Source organism: Chelon labrosus, assembly GCF_963514085.1.
Source record: "Chelon labrosus genome assembly, chromosome: 1".
In the NCBI taxonomy this organism is placed as follows: Eukaryota; Metazoa; Chordata; class Actinopteri; order Mugiliformes; family Mugilidae; genus Chelon; species Chelon labrosus.
In genome coordinates, this window is record NC_140337.1 from 25,057,308 (window position 1) to 25,078,917 (window position 21,610).

The following is a 21,610-nucleotide window of genomic DNA, read 5'->3' on the forward strand; positions in this document are numbered from 1 at the left end:
GTTTATTGAAGCAAACAAAAATAACCACTTAGTTATTTTTTTTTAGTACAAAGGGCTCATGGAAATAAAACAGACAAATCACTATCCTCTTCAAGGATGGCAGAAACCTGCAGAACATTAGACAAACATTAATTGCAAGGACTAATTTACTAAGAAAGAGTTCAACATTGTCCCTGTATACCCACTCTATCTCACCACTACCAGCTGTGGGCACTGTTAAAAAGTCGCTGTTGTTTGCGTACTTTTGATTTAAGGTCCGCTAGGTAGCAGCCCTTGCAGCTTCAGTATACTTCTCGTATCTTTGTGCAACGTGTTGTAGCGGCAACTTAGATTGAAATCTTTCATGGCAGATAACATCTCTAAGCAGACTAAGCACATAGGTTTGCATTTACATTCTGTGAACAACTAATCCTTTTCTCATTTCACCTGAAACACACACACGATTTTCTCGATCAAGTTTTCTCTCTCCTCCGCTCTGAGCCACGGCGCAACGTCTCTTCTTCACTGGTAGAGAAGAACCGGTGGAAGCGTGTACGAGGCGGCGTCCGCATTAGAGGCGCCATCTAGTGGCCAACTGTGTCATTACAACTGATTCAGTGCTGCAAAAGACACATTTTTATAATTATCAAAAATTAAAGGCCACTTCGTGTGAGGTCGCGGGCCGTGTGTGGCCCCCGGGCCGCCAGTTGCCCATCCCTGATCTAGACTGAATACGTGGTGACGTCACGTGCAAACAACTGGGCTATGACAAAGTGACAGATTAAATCAATGATATCAAGGTAACTGAAGAAATAAAATGCAACAACTTACCACCAAACATTAAAACCTTTGCTGGGAAAAAGGCTGGACCATCTGACTTTTCTCTGCCTTTAATGTTCCACTTCACCTCCATGTCGTTTTCTCCTTCTTTCCTTGTTGAGAACGGGACCGTTGTTTTTTCTTTGGAGAACAAGATCGTTACCTGCAGCGGAGGGGCCGGTAGGTGGACTGAGGTGCGTTCTGGGTTGATGGCAATGGGAGGAAGTGACGTAGCAGAAACGAACGAGAGTGAGATGGAGAATGAGGAAGCGGGAGAAACAAACCGTGGATGGGAGAAAGTTATTTCTAGGAAAAAACAAAAGAGAAGAAGATCTAATAGTGATAATAGTTTAAATACTAAATCTCTGAAGTCAGGTGAGGACGATACTGGAGTAAATGTAAGACAACAGGAAGAAATAAAGGTAAAACTTCAGTTTGATTCGCCATGTTCTTTAAATCCATTGAAGCTATCAAAAGCGTTATATGACGCTGTAGGAACTGTGTCAGTTAAGCCGTTGAGAGATGGAAGTTTAATCATTACATGTGTCGATAACAAACAAAGAGACCTTCTGGTTAAAATGACAATCTTGGAGGGGAAGAAGATCAAGTGTGGATTATGGGAGAATAAAAGACTAGTGCAGGGAGTGATCACAGGGGTCCCAACTGAGTTGACTAATGATGAGATTATGAGAAATGTAACGGGAGCTAAGGTAGAGAGAGTGAAGAGGTTAATGTATAACAAAAACGGGATTAAAAAGGAGAGTTTATCCATACTGTTATCCATGAGAGAGGAGGCATTACCGACAAGAGTTGGGGTAGGTTACATGAGCTACCAAGTACGTGAGTACATCCCACCACCACTCAGGTGCTTTAAATGTCAAAAATATGGGCATATAGCAGCCGTATGTAGAGGGAAAGCCAGGTGTGGCAAATGTGGAGGGGAGGACCATGAGTATGGTAAATGTAAGCAAGGTGCTAAAGTTAAATGCTGTAATTGTGGAGGAGAGCGCAGTGCTGCGTATAAAGGGTGTGAGGCGCACAAACGCGCAGCAGAGATTCAGAGAGTAAAAGTAGAGGAAAAGGTAACATATGCTGAAGCAATTAAACAAGTTAAAGGAAAAAAGGAAGCAGTGTTAACAGCAGGAGTTGGTCCCGGAATACCTGGACAGAATCAGCAAAGGCACTCTCAGGAAATTAGACAGATCGGAAAAGAAGTAAAGTCAAAATATATCGCAGTGGACAATGTAAAGTTTATAGCCTTCATAGCAGAAGTTATCAACTGCTCTGCTCAAACAGCGAGCAAAACTGAGAGAATCAAAATCATTATAAAAGCAGCACAGAAGTACATTGGTGTGGGGGAACTAACTATAGATAGCATCAATGATTTACTACTAGCAGAGGTTGGGCGAGAGGAATCACAAACATTATGACTCTGTCTATTCTTCAGTGGAATGCTAGAAGTTTAATTGCTAATGGTCAGGAACTAAAGAATTTTATTGAGGAATTAGAAGACAAACCCAATATTATCTGCATACAGGAGACATGGTTAAAACCAACACTGGATTTCATTATATATGGATATACAGCAGTGCGCAAAGACAGGGACACTACAGGAGGTGGAGTGGCTACATTTATTCAACAGGGGATAAATTATAGAAATATAAACTTGAATATGCTGGTAGATGTAGAAGTAGTCCTGGTGGATATATGGATAGGTAAAACTAAGACTGCTTGAGATGCTTGCAAAAGAGTTTGTCAAGATTCATAGCTCAAAAAACTTAACAGATGGAGAAGTATCATGGAGAGTTAAAGTAATGGAGGAAAATAAAGGATCACTAGGGAAAAAGGTAGATAGTGAGAGCATACTTGATAAGGAGTTTACTTTATTTGAGCTTAAGAGAGCATTAAATGGGGTCAAGAATACTTCACCAGGGAAAGATGGTATATGCTACAAAATGATTAAGGAGATAGATGATGTGGCCAAGTATGGGATTATAAAACTTTATAACAAGATCTGGGAGCAAGGTAAATTACCTTTGTGTTGGAAACACTCTGTAGTGGTTCCTATTGGAAAACCAGGAAAAGACAGAACTGAAGTTAAAAGCTATAGACCAATTGCATTAACATCGAATTTATGTAAACTAATGGAAAGAATGGTGGTTAGGAGGTTAATGTATGAGGTTGAAAAGAAAGATCTACTCTCCAAACACCAGAGCGGGTTCCGTAGTGGTCGAACAACAATGGACCCTGTAGTTTGTTTGGAGAATCTGATAAGGAAAGCACAAAATAACAAAGAAGTAGTTCTGACTACATTATTTGACATAGAGAAAGCATATGATATGCTATGGAAGGAGGGGTTATTGATCAAGCTGAATAGGATGAACATTGGTGGGAAGATGTTCAGTTGGATTAGGGACTTTTTAAAAGACAGAACAATTGAAGTCAGAGTTGGGGTTAATTTTTCCAAGACCTATTCTATAGAAAATGGAACACCTCAGGGCAGTGTGTGCAGTCCAGTGTTTTTCAACCTAATGATCAATGACATATTTGAGTCAATAGAAGATATGAGAATAAACAGAGCATTATATGCTGATGATGGAGCTTTGTGGGTAAGAGGGCGTAATATTCAAAATATTACAGCTAAGATGCAACTAGCTATTAACAAGGTTGAAAAATGGGCATTTGAATGGGGTTTTCATTTATCAGTGGAAAAGACACAAGTTATCTGTTTTTCAAAGAAAAGAAATAACCCTGCCATAGAACTAAAGCTATATGGACAACAATTAAAGCAAGTCAATACTATTAGGTACCTGGGAGTGTGGCTTGATGTAAAGTTAACGTTTAAGGAACATATCCAAAAAATGTTGGAGAAATGCAAAAAGGGAAATAATGTATTGAAATGTTTAGCAGGGTACAACTGGGGAGCTTCAGGAACGTCCCTTAAAAGAATTTACATTGCTCTGATTAGATCAGTATTTGATTATGGATGTATTGTGTACCAATCTGCATTAAAGACACAAATCAAAGAACTGGACAGAATGCAGGCTAAAAGTCTAAGAGTATGTAGTGGGGCGTTTAGAACATCTCCTGTACCAGCGCTACAAGTAGAGACAGGAGAAATGCCATTAAACCTCAGGCGCCTGAAATTGTGTATGGCTTATTGGGTCAATTTAAAAGGACACAATGCATCACACCCTGCTAAGGAAGTCCTAAGCGAATGTTGGGAATGTGGGAGATCGCAGATATGTAGCTTTGGGTGGGATGCCAACAGATTAGCAAATCAGTTAAAGATACAGGATATACATTGTAGCAAGACCTTACATCTGGCAATAACCCCACCTTGGTTGTTTTGTTCTCCTAGAGTAATTATAGAAACAAAAGATATAGTAGGGCAGTATATTGAGACTATGTGTTACAATACTGCAAAAATATATACAGACGCATCAAAGGATTCTGAGGGTAAGACTGGAATTGGGGTGTATATTCCTGAATCAGAGATATATATCAAAAAGCGAACTACTGATCATTTATCTATCTTTGCAGCTGAGATGGTAGCCATTATCATTGCATTGCAATGGCTAGAAGAGGCTAGGCTCCCTAAAGCTGTTATCTGCTCTGACTCTATGTCATCATTAACATCTATTCAGAATGGTGAATCAGTGTGTAGACAGGACCTCCTGAATGAAATCAATCAAATTATGTTTACAATTAATCAACAGGGAAGAATAGCGCAGTTTGTATGGGTCCCCGCACACAAAGGCATAGAAGGGAATGAACAAGCTGACAAACTTGCAAAAGAGGCAACAAAAGAAGAGGAAATTCAAATAAATGTTCCACTCAGTAAGTCAGAGATAAAGGTAATAATCAAACAAAAAGTGAATGCAATGTGGCAGTCTGAGTGGGATAAGGAGAGGAGGGGTAGACATCTATACAAATTGCAACAAGAAATATCAAGGAAAAGGACCAGGTACACAAACAGACAGGAGGAGGTTTGGTTTAACAGATTACGAATAGGACACACTGGTTTAAATAGTAATTTATTTATCATCAAGAAACATCCATCTGGGAATTGTGAGGTTTGTGGAGAGAGTGAAGATGTGGAGCATGTCCTTTTAAGGTGTAGAAGGTTTTCTAGGGAAAGAGAAATACTGAAAAGGGCGGTTAATACAGCTAAGAAAGTATTCTCCTTAGAAACATTATTGACAGAGCCCAGGTCAGGAAACATAAATAGCTCTATAGTAGCATTCATCAAAGACACACAGTTAGCAAGTAGGATTTAGAACTCTTTGTTTTGTTTTCCTATATTTTATTTTATTTATTTATTTTCTTTTACTTTTATACTTTATTCAGTTTCTTAAAAACCCAAAATGAACTGCACCTCAGTCCAGCAGATGGCGGTAATACACTTTGAGTGTAAACTGCCATAAAATTCAACAGAAGAAGAAGAAGAAGTTACCTGCAGCGGTGGACGCCAGCAGAGAACGTCTAATATGGGGAGAAGTTCCACTCTCACTGAACTTCCGGGTTCTGAACTGTTGCAGTTCCACTCTGATTCCATATGAGGGCGCTCTCAGGACGAGTGCAGAATGAACGGCGGTCTATGGAGCAGTACCCCTCAAAATCCACTTTTCTCAGGATATAATTTTTTGTGCAGTAATTTGAATATTGAATTTGAAAGGAGATGCAAAGAAATTACACACTGCTGGGTGTTAGATTTTTTAGAGTCACTTATTTTGCTTTAAAAAGTATTTTAAAATGTCAATGACGTCATACACATCGTACGACCAGATACTGCTTTACGGCAATCCTTCAGTCACTGCTTTGGTGCTTTCGCGCTCTGCACTTTCTTTTCTCTTGAGGCATGGACAACACAGCTGACACGGGTAAATAATCGTGCTAGAAGAGTTTCTGTTTCGTTGTTTTAAAAGACCGGGCCGAAAAAAAAAAAAACTTGGGCGAAAAAGTCCGTCTTAACATTCTGGTCCCGCTTCGGATGCCACGATGCCGTCAAGCGGGATCTGGTCGTAATCAGTCCTTCACTGACCAATCAGCGTTAATTAGCACAATGCTAGCGTGTTATGGGCAACAACAACTCAACCTGTAAGAAAACGAAAGGACATAAGTTCTCGTTCATTCAACTTTTGACCTATAACCCATGTTGAACTTCCAAAACTTACAATCAAATCTGAGATTTCTCAACGACAATCGGGTGAAAGAGACACATTTAGCCGTTTAGCTCCATAGAGTCCCATTCATGTTGCACTCATGGCGATCGCCCCCAGTGGAAATCTGGTGGAACTGCAACCAAAATTCGTTACAATGGGACTTAATAGAGAGTGGGAAGGCTCTCCGTAGACGGGCTCTGACGCCAGTTTGAAATTAGGCTCCCATTGGCTGCCAGGTAGGGAGGCGGGAACATGGACCGGAAGTGCAAAGCGCGACCGTACAGTTTATGTGCGCGACACTGTGACAGCGAGAGCTGGAGAAGCTTCTGAATTAGCTCATTAGAGCTAACATGGAGAAACGTCGTAGACCTTATAAAGACATTTGGAGGATTACACAGCAGAGATTCCAAGGACTACCAAGTACAGATGGAAAGTAAAAGTAAGTAACAGATAATGAATTAAGACTTGTGATTTCATGATGTCTAAGATCAGAACACAGCAGCTAGCTCGCTGCTTACAGTGCAGCAGAGCTTTATGTTCAACACAGTTGGTAGAATATTCCATTCCATTACTTTCCACAGGCTGCTGGTGATGTGAGGTCAGCTCCAAGATTATCATGTGTCTAGCTTTATATTAAATGACCGTTTCCAGTTGCATATTTATGTTGAACTGGTTTGAAATGTAAGAAAAATCATCATCAGTTGAAAATGTCAGACTAAAATGTAATGTTTTATTTTAGTTTATTTGGGGACTATATAAATTACTAGTTGCATTAATTTGTAATGCATTTAGTTGAGCAACTTTGATTGAATTCATCAATTTGTAGCCTAGTTTTGAAAAAAAAAAAAATATATATATATATATATATTTATAGTAATTTAAGGTAAAATGTTGAATCTGGTTTTGTTTTCAAAGGTAATTGCTACCCATGCACTATGGACAGTCTCATTAATGTTAAAAATGCACTCAGTATACCCATGGGGAATGAAATGACTTGAGTAATTATTGACATTCATATTTGAACACCCCACCTTTCCAGGACAGGACAGGACAGAACTACAGGATAACACACAAGATGACAAGAGTCGGCCTATTGTTTCCCACAGAGAAGTTAGAGATGATTCAACAGTAGGAGCTCCTCCACACCTAGGCTTTTGGGTACTGCCTTTCAACAGGTAAATACACAATGACACAGTTTGTCCAAGTTATTACAGACATCAAATCTTGAAATATGTCAGGACATCTTCTGTTGCCAGGATACATTCCCCCATGTATCTGGGTAACTTTCTTATCCTGCTTGATTGAATTTTAAGAATCTTCCCTAAACTGTGCTGTCAGCTCCCCTGGTAGGTATAATCATTACCACATGTCATATGCCACGTCACTGATTTATATAATATTCATCAGAGGGCTTCCAGTGACACCCTCAAAATGTCAACAGTGCACACATGTAGTTTACTGTACATGTAGTTAGAGGTTTGCTGTAATAGTTGAGTGCATTCATACCATCTAACGGACAGTTTATCTTAACTGTGGTACATTTTGACCTATCCTCTAGTCTAACCCAGGTGTAGACAAATGACAACATTGTCAGCACAAAGCAAAAGCTACAGTAAACCACCTGTACAATTTCAGTCATCGTTTTATTAACTACATTTTTCATTCTCTTTCCTTTGTTCACATGTAGAATGATAATAAAGATAACCAAATCAACACAGAAGAACACTGGAGTAACATTTCCAACAGTGAAGAAGATGATGAAGTCAACACTGAGAACCCTACCACAAGCAAACTGGACGTGGACATTTCAGACTAAAGAAGAGATACAACAGTGCTGTATGCTTCAAAGATGATACGTTTAGTTTAATTAATGACTTGGTAATTTTTAAACAAATGTGTTGACATCAAATTTCTGCTTTTTGTTCATGTGCCAAACTATGTTGTGTTTTAGTTGAGGTACTTACTGAATCAGACAGGCCTGTATGTAAAGATTCACAGTACAAAGTACTTTATATATGAGGATAAAAAAAATGAAACTGTTAATGCTGTGTGGCCTGACATGATTAAAACTAAATGTGTTCTAGTTGAAACAGATGATGCTGTGTACATAACACCATTGTCAAACTCTTATGAAAGGGACTAGAACTTGATCAATAAAGTCAAGTCAGTGTTTCTGTTGTTGTGTATGTTTTTAAGGTACATAAAGATAATGCTAGTAAGCACACATACCATTAACTGTAAACTTTTAAAGTCCAGCACTATATGATCTTGAACATGTAAGTTTCTAACAGGGGTAATACCTCAAAGCAAATTATGTAGTGAAAAAAATGTTTTATTCTGCTAAATTAAATATATGCACAAGTCAATGACTTGATCTTATTATATACTTGGACTAAGATATACTAAGTATTAGTACTTTGTGGCAGAAAGTAGTAAAAAGTATACCAAAGTACAAGTATAAGCTTTAGTCTTAAAGTATAAGTGTAAGTCTTAGTATATATAGACTTAGTCTTTTCAGTATAAACTAAGTATACTTCACTATACTATTCTTAAGTATATGAAATATAGTATATAAAAAGTAAACTTCAAGTATACTACCTCAATTTTAGTATAAAATAAGTATACTTGTAGTACACTTGAATAAACTTCTTTTTGCTAAGGGCGGTTCTGGTTCTCTGAGCTGATCAGCCAATCAGAGTGATCTCTCAGACCGACTCATTCTGCAGACAGAGGTCTGACTAGAACGGAGCAGGACACAGCAGAAAAACTAGAGTCAGTGATGATAACCGACACCAGAAACCATCCAACGAGATGAAGTCAATGTAACGTCTTTTAAAGTTGATGTGATGAACAGCTTCCATCCTTCAGTGGAGTTTGTCTCAGTGTCCTCCTGATGAGGTCCAGTACTCTGTCTCTTTTGGCTCTATGTTTGGTCTCCACCAGCTAAACACTCCCACCATCATGTGTTTTTTTTATGTATCTGCCTAGGGACAATAGATGAAAACTAGCTATGGTGCTAATTCTAGCATATTTACATTGTGTACTTGTACTGATGTCCATCAATATGCACTGTCCCTATCTAAATAAACAATTAATTATAATTATCAGCTGATCTCTGACTGCAGCAAGTAGAGAGTTTCTTTTTCTCACCTGTAGAAATGTTTCATTTCTCACCAACTAAATAGAATCCAGTCGTAAACTGAAGTGATGTCTGTTGATTTTATTTTAAAGACGATCTTGTTAGAATGAACAGAAGAAGAGTTGGATAGTTATCACATGAAGGAAAGACCTCAGCTCCACCCACACTGTTCACACTGTTTGAAGGTTATTTTCATCACTGATTATTCTCTGATCTGGAAAAAGTTAAAAAAACAAACATCTGATGACACACACACAGGTGGGCGGAGCAGCCTGCTGACGGAAGCTGACTGCTACTTTACTGTGAGTTCAACAGATTCCTCAGTTTCTAGACGCTCAGTCTGAACATGTGATTTATCACTGAGTAAAGGATGTGTGTGGTTTCCTCATTAACCCTGTAATTATAACAGTAACCTCTTCACTCTCTCCTCTGCAGTCTTCTGCCTCCTGCTGGTGACCACGGCTCATTGCACACTTCATGTCTTTTAAATGTTGGTTTTGAAAGGCTCATTTAAATCTGTCCTCCGTCATTCAGTCCTGGTTTCATCAACACATCAGAAGTCACAGAAATGTTAAAAACCTCATGTTAACTTGTGTCTTGTTGAAGGTTTCAGTCAGGACTGCCCTCTGCTGGACAACTGAATGAAGTTCATTAGTTCCCTCTTCCAAACGTGTTGACTGACTTTGAGGGTTTTACTTGAAGCAGGAGGAGGTCGCTGACATGAACTCTGATCCACCAGCAGCTTTATCTTCTTTTAATTCATCATCAGATCCTTCACTGATCAATAATCAAAGATCAACAACCTGATCAAACTGACTCTTCAGCCATCAGAGGAGACGTTTCATCCTGGACCTGGACTCTGTCTGCAGAGGAGACACAAGACAGTTAGAGACAAAGAAAGACAGAAAGAAAGAAAGAAAGAGACAGAAAGAAAGTTACCTTTACAGGGACTACATTCAAAAGGATCCAGTTACAGGCTCCTTGCTCTCTACTTCCCCTCTGACTGCTTGTTACTTGTTTTGGAAACCACATGGTCCAGTCTCTGCCCTCTGCTTGATTGTTCTTTTGTTTTCTGTCGTGGTATCAAGATGTGTGGACCCTTTTTGTACAGTTTATTTAAGTTGTGGTGGAAGGTGCGGACCAGAGGTAATGCTGTATTCCAGAAAGCTGGGATGTAGGATTCATCCCACTTGGAGTGTACTAGATGTGGCCTCAAAGCGTTCCAGGAGTTGAACATAAACAACAAACATGGCTGACTGCGGTAAGATAACACTTGTTTTGTTTCCGAAGTTGGTGACAATGATCGAAATTGAGGTCTCACAATTTTTTTTCACCAGCAGTAGGTAATATAATTTATCTCTGTCCTGAAAGCTAACGGTAGACGCTCAAAAAACCTCCTCTTTTTTTGTCAGACCAGTTTGTTGTTATTTTGTTACGTTACGTTAGGCAACACTTCATCTTCAACTTTATGCAGAGAGATTATAGTGACATATCTTCATGCAAAAGTTATGTTGTGTAATAGGACGATATCTATAATGACCAAAAAAATGCATTTTATAGTCTAGTATACTAGTCTACTTTTCTTCTATATCTGCCCTGTTAACTAGCAACTGTCACTTTATGGGAGCAACAGCAACAAAACAATTTCCTTGAAGGATTAATAAAGTATTCTGATTCCGATTCTGATAGTAGTTCCACGACGTCAGGCTGCTACAACAAACCCCACTCCCATTGAACGAGCAGGCCAGGTGTCTGGCCCCAGGCAGCGTGAGGACCCTCTCCAGGATCAACCCACGAAAGGCAGCCGGACCAGACAACATTCCTGGCTGTGTTCTAAGGGACTGTGCCGAGGAGCTCAAGGATGTCCTCACCGATAGCTTTAACATCTCCCTGAGCCAAGCTGTTGTCCCCAAGTGCTTCAAAGCTGCCACCATAATCCCAGTCCCAAAGACCCCCAACCCATCCAGCTACAATGACTATCAGCCCATAGCCCTGACCTCCACCATCATGAAGTGCTTCGAGCGGCTGGTCATGCAGAACATAAAATCCATCCTCCCTCCCACGACACGTAACAGTTCGCGTACAGGCCAAACAGGTCTACAGGGGATCTCCACTGCTCTCCACTCAGCACTCACCCACCTAGACTCAAAGAACTCACATGTGAGAATGCTGTTCTTAGACTTTAGTTCAGCATTCCCCAGCAACTGATACCAAAACTGAACTACCTTGGGCTGAAAACATCCCTCTGCAACTGGGTGCTGGACTTTCTCACAGGGAGGCCACAAACTGTGTGGGTTGGCAGCAACACCTCAAAGACCATCACGCCGAGCACAGGAGCTCCAAAGGGTGTGTGCTCATCCTGCTGCTCTTCATCCTGCTAACCCACGACTGTGCTCCGACCTACAGCACCAACCACATCGGGGCGGCTGTGGCTCAGTAGGTAGAGCGGGTTGTCCACGAACCAGAGGGTTAGCGGTTCGATCCCCGGAATGTGCCACATGCCGAAGTGTCCTTGAGCAAGACACTGAACCCCCAGTTGCTCCCAGTGCGTGGCACTGGTGTGTGAATGTGTGTGTGCTTGTGTGAGCGAATGGGTAGATGTGTCTATGACTGTAAAGCGCTTTGAGTACCAATAGGTAGAAAAGCGCTATATAAAAAGCAAGGCCAAGGCCAAGGCCATCAAGTGTGCGGATGACACAACAACAATGAAGCCAACGATGAAGCCAACTACAGAAGAGAGGTGAGCCTACTGGTGCAAAGACAACAATCTCATCCTCAAAGGATTGTTGCTGATTTCAGGAGAGGTCACCCCCAGCATTCCCCGCTGACCATCGTAGGTGCTGGGGGTGCACATCTCAGAAGACCTTTCCTGGACTAGCGACACAACATCACTAGCCAAGAGGGCGTTTTTGAGCCCTCTTGGCTAGTGATGTTGTGTCGCCTCTACTTTCTCCAGGAACTGCGAAGAGCACAAAAAAATTGCACCTCAAAGCAAAATTAACTCCTCCTAGCCCGTTCATCCAATTTTCACCAAACTTGGCATGTATCATTTATGGACAAAGATAATGAAAAGTTATCAAAAGGACTTTAGCAGGGTTATTGATTACAAAGTTAATAGCTAATTCATTTTTATGGCTTGCAACAGCATAACTCCAGCGCTAATATTTTGTAAAGTATATACCCAAACTTAATCAAACTTCATATCAAGGATAATAATATGATTCTGTACAAGCACCCCTACTTTTGTAACTTGTGGTCTCTAGGGGGCGCTACAAAAGCAACATTTCAATATATCAAAAACTGCAATAGCTAACTTCATGAAATTTCTGTAAAATATTGTGTAGACGCCCATCAAGTTGTTGTTTCTGCTTTGAGTAGACTTTTGTTTACTTACCTTGAGTATTTCAATAAATTTTGTTAAACTTTCCTTACACCCAGACTTGGTTTTCATTTGTTGCACTGTGTTTGTCCCTGAATTCCCTTGGACCATCTTAGGGATGCGACGAAAGAAAGACTTACAAATATACAAACCTTTCACTCTGAGCTCCACTTTTTTCTCTCTCAGCATCCTTCCCTCCTTGTAGACGGTGCAGGTGAAGGTGTTGGTGTCCCTGTCTGTGGGGTATTTCAGGGTCAGACTGAGGTCTCCAGTTTTCAGCAGGTCTTCATTCATCTTTGTTCTGTTTCTGAAAATCTGGTCCTGGTCTTCAAGCTGGTCAGAGCCGTTCTGATACACATGGACCTTCCTGGGGTAAGTGTCCTTCCACTCCACTTTAACGTCTTCAGGTAGCTCTGTGGTTCTGAAGGGCAGCTGGACAGACTCCATCCCTGAATCCACCTCCACCTGAGGGACTGAGAGGACAACAAATCCCATCATCAGCTGTAGAGACAGCAGCAGCAACAGAGAGAACGACGGAAAGAAAGATGGAAAGACTTACAAATAAACAGACAAACCTTTGACTTTCAGCTCCACTGTTTTCTCTCGCAAGATGTCTCCCTCCTTGTTGTAGACTATACAGATATATCGTCCACTGTCTCCATCTGTGGGGTATTTCAGGGTCAGACTGAGGTCTCCAGTTTTCAGCAGGTCTTCATTCATCTTCGTTCTGTTTCTGTAAATCTGGTTCTGGTCTTTAAGCTTGTCAGAGGTGTTCTTGCACACATGGGCCACATCATATTCTCTGTCCATCCACTCCACTTTAGCGTCTTCAGGCAGCTCTGTGGTTCTGAAGGGCAGCTGGACAGACTCTACCCCATCCTCCACCTCCACCTGACAGACTGAGAGGACAACAAATCCCATCATGAGAGAGAGAGGGAGAGAGGGGTTTTAAAACACTACTTTATTCAGGAGGAATTGGTCAACAACACCCCCCCAAAAAAACACTTCTGCAAATGTGATTTTTTTTCCCAGCTCATTCACACACCTTCAAAAAGCACTCCAAATCCTCCATTTTCACATAGTAGTTGAATTCTACCTGCATACGAGCTTTAACTAAACTCTTAAAGAGCAATAAGCAGTCATAACTCTGCCCTCTGTCCATCTTCACTTTTCTACTTAAATAAATTGCCAACTTTGCTTGGCCAAAGAACAAATGAAGTAGCCGACCTGACTTATTTATTTATTTATTTTCCCCCATAAGGGAAACCAAAAATAAACATGTGTTCAGTAAAAGACTCTCTGAACACCACTAATAAGGTGCTAAGTGTCCTAAATAAGGACACTAATCTGGAACATTTTACAAAACAATGAAAAATAGTCTCTCTTACAAAACAAAAAGGACGCTCATCAGAAACTGCAGGATTTATCACAGCAACAAAAGCATTCACAGTACCGTGTAAGATGCACCACTGTAGGTCACCAGCGTTCTTGGTTAATGGTGGTTTGTAAAGCAAGCTCCACCCAGGTTTAACATGAGATGAAACCTTTAAATGATCCCTCCAAGGTGTGTCTGTTCTGCTTTTTAATTTATCTTTGTTTAAGGACTTGACACACTCCTGGTAGATTTCTTTCCCACTCACAGAGTCCAGTGGCAAACATACCTTCCTACCAGCTTCCAGCAGAAACCCCATATTATCACAGTCTGTAAGTTGTGACCTAATGCACAACCTGGGGAAAGAGTCTGTCTCATCAGGTGTTGTCCATTAAGCCATCCTGTTAACAACTCTCTATCCTCCTCTGGTAATTCCTTCTTGAATTTCCAGTCTTCTAGCCAGGGCAACAGCATTATCCATGTAAGCTCCTGTTATTTCTAACAAACACTGGACAGTAGTAATGCCTTTGCTGATTAAAGTCCTGGACAGCGATGGTGTCTGTTCCAAAAAAGTGCCTAAGCAAGCACCTTTGAGAATCGGCTCCTTTAGCAGCCAGTACAGTGAATCACTTAAACCTAATCTACCAAATTCCATCAAACTAGGGATGCACCGAAATGAAAATTATTGGCCGAAACCAAAAACCTTAAATGAAGACCCCAAGGCCAAAAACCCGAAACTGAAACACCGAAAGAAATTATTATGACAATCGTTAGTACCATTGCATTCATGGCTATGACTGTACTAACCTCACTAAAATCAAGGCATTGCAATTGCATAAAAAGAATAAATCAATTACAAAATTATGAAAATATTTATTTATTCATTATATTTATTAAATTAAACCCAACATGGAAAAATTCTTTGAAGATGCAATCCTCTTGAAATTTTAGCATCACACGTTTTGCAAATGCTATCAGTGGGTCTTTATATAATATTTATATAATACTTTATAATAATACTTCATATATTGAAATACATCCACTGGGCAGACATGCCCGTGCTGGCTGCGGTTGTTGCTTGCGTTATCACAGCATCCTGTTTTGGCCATGTTGTTTTGGTGAAAAAAGTCTTTCGGCCGAAAAGTGAAAATGCACTTTTGGCCCATTTTCGGCCAAAAATGTTAGGTGGCCGAATATTTGTTGCATCCCTACATCAAACTCCATATTTTTACCACACTGACATAAAAGGGTGACAAATAAATCAAGTTGAAACATGAACAATCAAGTATGAACAGTGTTTTTCCAAATTGCTAACCTTTCCAAAAATAAACTCTGCTACTTGCCTCCATGGTAACTTTTCTGGACCATACAGGAAGCTTTGTGAAAACTGAAGCCTAAAAGCTGCCTTCCTGCTTTCCAGATGAACCAATCCCTGCCTCCCTCTCTCCTTTGGCAAGTATAAGACACCCTGTGGTATCCAGGGTAACCCATCCCAAAAAAAAAAAAAAAAATCACAATAATACTTTGTAATTTCATTAACAGATTCACTGGATGTTCTAAAACACCGAGGTAGAAGCCACCAGATTGTTAATTATGAGTGTTCGCCCTCTATAGGACATTCTGGGTAAAAGCCAGTGCCAATTCTTTAACCTTCCCTCCATTTCTTCCACCACTCCCTCCCAATTTTTCATCATTTCTGCTTGATCACCAAGATGAACACCCAAATACTTGATGCCACTCCTCCCCCATTTAATTCCACTGGGTAACCTGGGCTCATCTCCTTGCCATTTCCCAACTAACAAAGCTGTGCTCTTATCCCAATTTACTTTTGAAGCAGATTTTTTTCCAAAGCACTCAGTTATATTGATCAACTCTTTAACATCATTATCATTTTTTACAGCTACCATAACATCATCTGCATAAGCAGAGAGGTGGAAAGGTACAAAATTATCTCTCAGTTTTACTCCCTATAACTCTCTTCTAATCTTACATAACATGGCTTCAATAGTTAAGCGTAAAGCATGCCCGACATTGCACATCCTTGTTGAATACCTCTGCTCTCCAACAGCTAAGAGGTGACTTTCCTGCAGACAAGCTGACATTTATGACATCTAGCAGATCCTCCCCTAATGTGGACCAGAAGGTCTTGTAAAAGTCCACCAGAAGGCCATCCATACCTGGAGCTTTCCCATTCTGCATGCTCATTAGCACCTACTGCAGTTGTTGTAGTGTCAGAGGGCGCTCTAGGTCTGCATTGGCCTGTGCTGATACCTGTGGCAGATTATTAAAAAACTGTACATCCTACCATGTACCTACCTGTAAAGACTGAAACTGTGATTTTCCAGATCTCCACTGTTTCCAGAAAAAAAAAAAAACAAAAAAAAAACACCTCCTATTTCAGGAGGTGTTTTTTTTTTTTTTGTCACAACACTGTGTTGTCATTTAGCAACACAGTGTTAAAATATCAGTATGCACTTTTAGGTTTCACATCGTTGATAAAAACATTTCCTATTAACAAACAGTGATCTGAAAATCCTACTGGACACATGAAGCAGGATCTGAATATTTGTAGGTGATGTTCATAACAATAATCATTTGCATGTTTAGAGAGCCACAAATCAGCCAATTCATAGGTATCAATGACGTGCTTCAAAACCTTTCTTGACTGAGGATTAGGTTCTAAATTATTCCTGTCCAGATTATCAACTGTACAGTTAAAATCTCCTCCTACAATTAGAACATCTGTAGAAGCACATTGTGAAAGAGTGTTTGCTAGTTTTCCTAAAAAACTACATCTTTCACCATTCATTAATACACAGGATTAGATTTAACAATCCCTTGTGCCAAAATCCCAGGCAAAACACATTTAGAGGCCCTGTCCATCTGAGAAATCCTAACAAACCTACAGTCATGTGATATGACGCTTAACCTACAATCTAAATGAACTAAGTAAATGCTGCTGGCTTGTATGTCCCGCTCAGCAGCAGACGCTAACTCAAACCTTGTGAAATATAAGCTAACCAAATGCTGCTGGCTAGCTTAGCCTACAATCTAAATAAACAAAGTAAATGCTGCTGGTTTGTAGGCCCACAGAGCAGCAGAGGATAATTCAAACATTGTGAAACATAAGCTAACCTATGACACTGGAGCCTCAGACGGACAAGAGTCGTTAGAGAACCATTCATAGGGAAGAGGATGGGGGCAAAAAACAGTCCCCCCTCAACAACAGGTAAGTACCCAGTCGTTAATAGGGAATATTGCACTACGGTCCTTTATGCTGTTGCACGTAATGAAACAGGAAACAGGAAACAGGAAACAGGAAGTGGTTAACAAGTCTGAGATGTAAACATAGCGGCACATTCAGCTGCTCATGACATGTTTGATTATTGTCATTTCACTGCTATTCAACATTAAAGCACGTGAACAAATGGAATGTCGTTCTTATCTATAATCAAACAACTGGATGCAGCAAGCAGAGATCGCCAGCACTGAAAACGGACATAAATTAATGCGTGAGTGAACGGAGAAAAGTTTGGCTAGTAACGCTACCCGGGAACCTGAATCACGCATCCGTCAGGAAAAAAAAAAAAAAAAGTAGGACTTTGATGCGTTCTTTTTGAAATCTGTTTTACGGAATAATTCCACGGATTAATTGTGCTGATGGCGCCTGTGAATGCACGTTGCCCGATTGAAGACTGTAACTATTCAGCCACACACGCAGAGGCAGCGGTGGTAGTGGCTATGCTAAACATACACGCCACCACGCACGCTGCCGCCCCCCGGGAGCCGGGCGCGAATGCAAAGATGGAGAAACTCAGGCGCCCCTCCATAGCTTTAGCTGGAACGGCCGAGACATGGTCGTACTTCATAACCCGCTGGGGTGAGTACAAGAGAGGCACTAAGCTTACTGGATCCGATGTTGTCACACAACTGCTAGAGTGCTGTGAGGAGGATCTGAGAAAAGACCTCACCCGCGCGGCAGGCAAGAGCCTAGTGGACAGTGACGAGAGAGATGTCCTAGCCGCCATGAAGGCACTCGCCGTCCGTGCAGAGAACATTATGGTGGCTCGAGTGGCCTTATCTAACATGAGACAGGGACATGAGGAGCCCATCAGATCGTTCCATGCCCGCTTGAAAGAACAGGCGGACACATGTAAATATGAGATGAAGTGCACTAAGGTGGGGTGTGACCAAGTCAATGACTTCACGGAAGAAATACTACGCGACGTGATTGCCCGTGGCATAGCGGACCAGGAAATACAGCTGGATCTGCTTGGCGAGAAAAATCAGGACATGCCATTGAAGGACATGATAGAGTACATTGAAGCCAAGGAGTCTGGGAAGCGCTCAGCGTCACGCCTGCTCGACCCTCAGAGCACAGACACGATTAGCAGCTCGTATCGACGGGGGAAGCAGCAGGACGTTCGCGCTAGGGCGGGCACCAAACCGGAGAAATCGAAGCCCAAGCCCGAAGGCACGTGCATCTACTGTGGTGAGGTGGGCCATGGCAAAACGCCTCAGTGGCGCATCAGACGTGCCGAAAGTGTAACCGTCAGAACCACCTCGACAGGGTCTGCCTGGGTGGCCGGCTGTCTAGGCCCCCATCCGAGGAGACGGACGGGGTGTGCAACGAGCAGCAGACAGCTGCCTTCGTTGAGCTATGCACGCTCACTGTGACCAGCGCAAGCAACCAGCTACGCACGCTCCCCCTCGCTCACCACCTATATGACGACATGTGTGACAAGTGGATGAAGCGCCCATCCAACCCACAGCCGTACATCAACCTCACCCTCACCATCGAACGTGAAGATTACAAAGCGCTGGGTCTCGACCTTCAGAGACGCACCCGCGCAGTGACCCTGCCTGCTATGGCTGACACAGGGTGCCAGAGCTGCCTGATTGGCGTCAAAGTCGCCCAACAGATGGGCCTGTGTACAGAGGACCTTATTCCCGTGTCCATGACAATGAAGGCCGCGAACAATGGGGGAATACGGATTCTCGGAGCTGTGGTCGTCAGGTTCGCCGGTAACAGCGGTGACGCACGGAGATTGGAGACGCGCCAGATTGCATATGTGACGGACACCTCAGACCGTATATTCCTCTCTCGCTCAGCCTGCGTGGACCTGGGCATGATCTCGGACAAGTTCCCGACGCTTGGGGAGGTCAACCTGGCGACCTCGTAATGCGACTGCCCGCGACGTGCGGAGCCGCCGGCCAAGCCGACCATGCTCCCCATGCCAGCGACGGAGGCTAACGGAGAAGCACTGCGGGAGCACTTACTCAGAACGTACGCTCAGAGCACATTCAATACGTGCCCTCACCAGCCCCTACCCAGGATGTCCGGCCCGCCGCTCCGTCTCATGCTTGATGAGGATGCGACGCCAATCGCCTATCACACCCCCATCCCTGTGGCCATACACTGGCAAGATGAAGTGAAAGCGGGCCTCGACCAGGACGTTCGCCTTGGTGTGCTGGAGGAAGTACCCGTTGGTACGCCAGTGACGTGGTGTCACCGCATGGTGATCTGCGCGAAGAAGAATGGCAAGCCACGACGCACCGTTGACTTCCAAGCCCTGAACAAACACGCGTTCCGCGAGACCCACCACACGCAATCCCCGTTTCATCAGGCGAGACAAGTACCCAGTGGAAAACGCAAAACTGTGTTTGATGCTTGGAACGGCTACCACAGTGTCCCGCTGCACGAGGACGACCGCCACAAAACGACCTTCATCACACCGTGGGGGCGCTACCGGTACCTCTCGGCCCCACAAGGTTATTTGGCGTCGGGGGACGGTTACTCACGACGGTACGACGAGGTAGTCTCGGACATCGGCAACAAGACTAAGTGCGTGGACGACACACTGCTATGGGCTGACACAATCAAGGAGAGCTACTTCCAGGCGATACAATGGCTGGATGTATGCGGCCGGAACGGAATCATTCTCAACCCGGAAAAGTTCGTCTTCAGCGCACCTATGGTGGACTTTGCGGGCTTCACAATCACTATGACTGATGTGCGAACATGCAACCGTTACCTGGAGGCAATCCGTGACTTTCCACGACCTCGTAACATCACTGACATCAGATCATGGTTCGGACTGGTCAACCAGGTGGCCTACGCCTTCAGTATGGCTGAACGTATGCAACCATTCCGGAAGCTCTTGCAGAGTGGGATAAGCTTCGAATGGTCCCCGGAGCTGGAGGACTTATTCCGTGAGTCGAAGGAGGCGATCGTTCAGGAGATCGTGCATGGCGTCCACATCTTCGATAAGTCCAAGCCAACGTGCCTCGCCACGGACTGGTCAAAGGAGGGCGTCGGCTTCTGGCTATTTCAGAAGCACTGTCGATGCGCACCGGTCCGGCCTTTCTGCTGCACCGACAGGTGGAAGGTGACCCTGGTCGGCAGCAGGTTCACGCATGCAGCTGAGTCCAGATATGCGCCCATAGAGGGCGAAGCGCTGGCAGTAGTGGACGCCTTGGACAAGGCCCGCTACTTTGTGTTGGGCTGCAGGGACCTAATTGTGGCAGTCGACCACAAGCCGCTGCTGAAGCTCCTTGGTGACAGGGCGCTTGATGACATACCCAACCCCCACCTCAGGAACCTCAAGGAAAAGACCCTGCGTTATCGCTTCCGCATCATACACGTCCCAGGCATGAGGAACAGAGCCGCGGATGCCATGTCACGCAGGCCAGTTGGCTCCTCGCGCCCAACACTCATGGACCTCCCGGACGACAATGCCGCCGTGGTTACCCACCCCTCACCCTGCGTATATGCTGATGTGCTGCCTCTCCTACGCCAGACTGAGCCAGAGGTCGACGACATTGAGGAGGGCGACCTGACATGGTGTGCTGCGGGCATCGAGTCACTGCAGTCAGTGACATGGGACCGCGTCAAGGAGGCCACCAGCAGCGACAGCGACATGCGCATGTTGGAGGAAATGGCGGTGGATGGCTTTCCTGAGTCGAGGATCGGGATGCCGAAAGCGATTCGTGGCTTCCACCAGTACCGCGAGGACATCACGTCAGCAGACGGGGTGGTCCTGCACAAAGATAGGGTAGTCATACCACCCTCACTTCGCCACGAGGTACTGAGCGCCCTTCACGCTGCCCACCAGGGTGTCTCGATGATGACTGCCGGCGCAGAATCCTCTGTGTTCTGGCCTGGCATGTCGGCTGACATCAGCACCACTCGGAACGGCTGCGAACACTGCCACCGGATGGCACCCTCACAGCCTGCGGCGCCACCGACCCCGCCCATCCCGGCCATTTACCCCTTCCAGGCGGTGTGTTCTGACTTTTTCATGCACAGGGGTATACACTACCTCGTGATAGTGGACCGCTACTCGAACTGGCCAATTATCTCCAGGTCGACGGGTGGCGCTACCGATCTCATATGCCACCTACGTCGTGCCTTTGCTACGTATGGGACGCCTGAGGAGCTTGCATCAGATGGGGGGCCAGAATTCACCTCCGCTGAGACCAGGTCTTTCCTGCACAGATGGGGCGTGCACCACCGTCTCTCATCGGTGGCCTTCCCTCACAGCAACTGCCGAGCAGAAATTGGGGTGAAGACGATGAAGCGGCTCATCACCGACAACACAGGCCCGAAGGGTGAACTCGACACCGATGCTGTACAGAGGGCTATACTGCAATACCGCAACACACCGGACCCTGACACAAAGATATCACCTGCGATGTGTGTCTTCGGCCGTCCGATACGAGATTTCATCCCAATAGCCCCTGGGAGGTACAGGCCA

At 43.7% G+C, this 21,610-nt stretch overlaps 1 protein-coding gene across 1 annotated transcript in view; it reads right to left on the reverse strand.

Annotated features, from left to right (window-relative positions):
- Positions 1 to 9,244: 9,244 nt before the first annotated feature.
- Positions 9,245 to 21,610, reverse strand: part of LOC311491930 (butyrophilin-like protein 2) — a gene marked incomplete at its 5' end in the record, with an annotated part of 45,925 nt that continues 33,559 nt past the window's right edge. Inside the window, 3 exons of the mRNA XM_084549998.1 lie at positions 9,245 to 9,965; positions 12,634 to 12,954; positions 13,057 to 13,380. Of these exons, the coding sequence (XP_084406124.1) occupies positions 9,910 to 9,965; positions 12,634 to 12,954; positions 13,057 to 13,380 (701 nt within the window). The 3' untranslated portion in view covers positions 9,245 to 9,909. The remainder of the gene's footprint in view (positions 9,966 to 12,633; positions 12,955 to 13,056; positions 13,381 to 21,610) is intronic.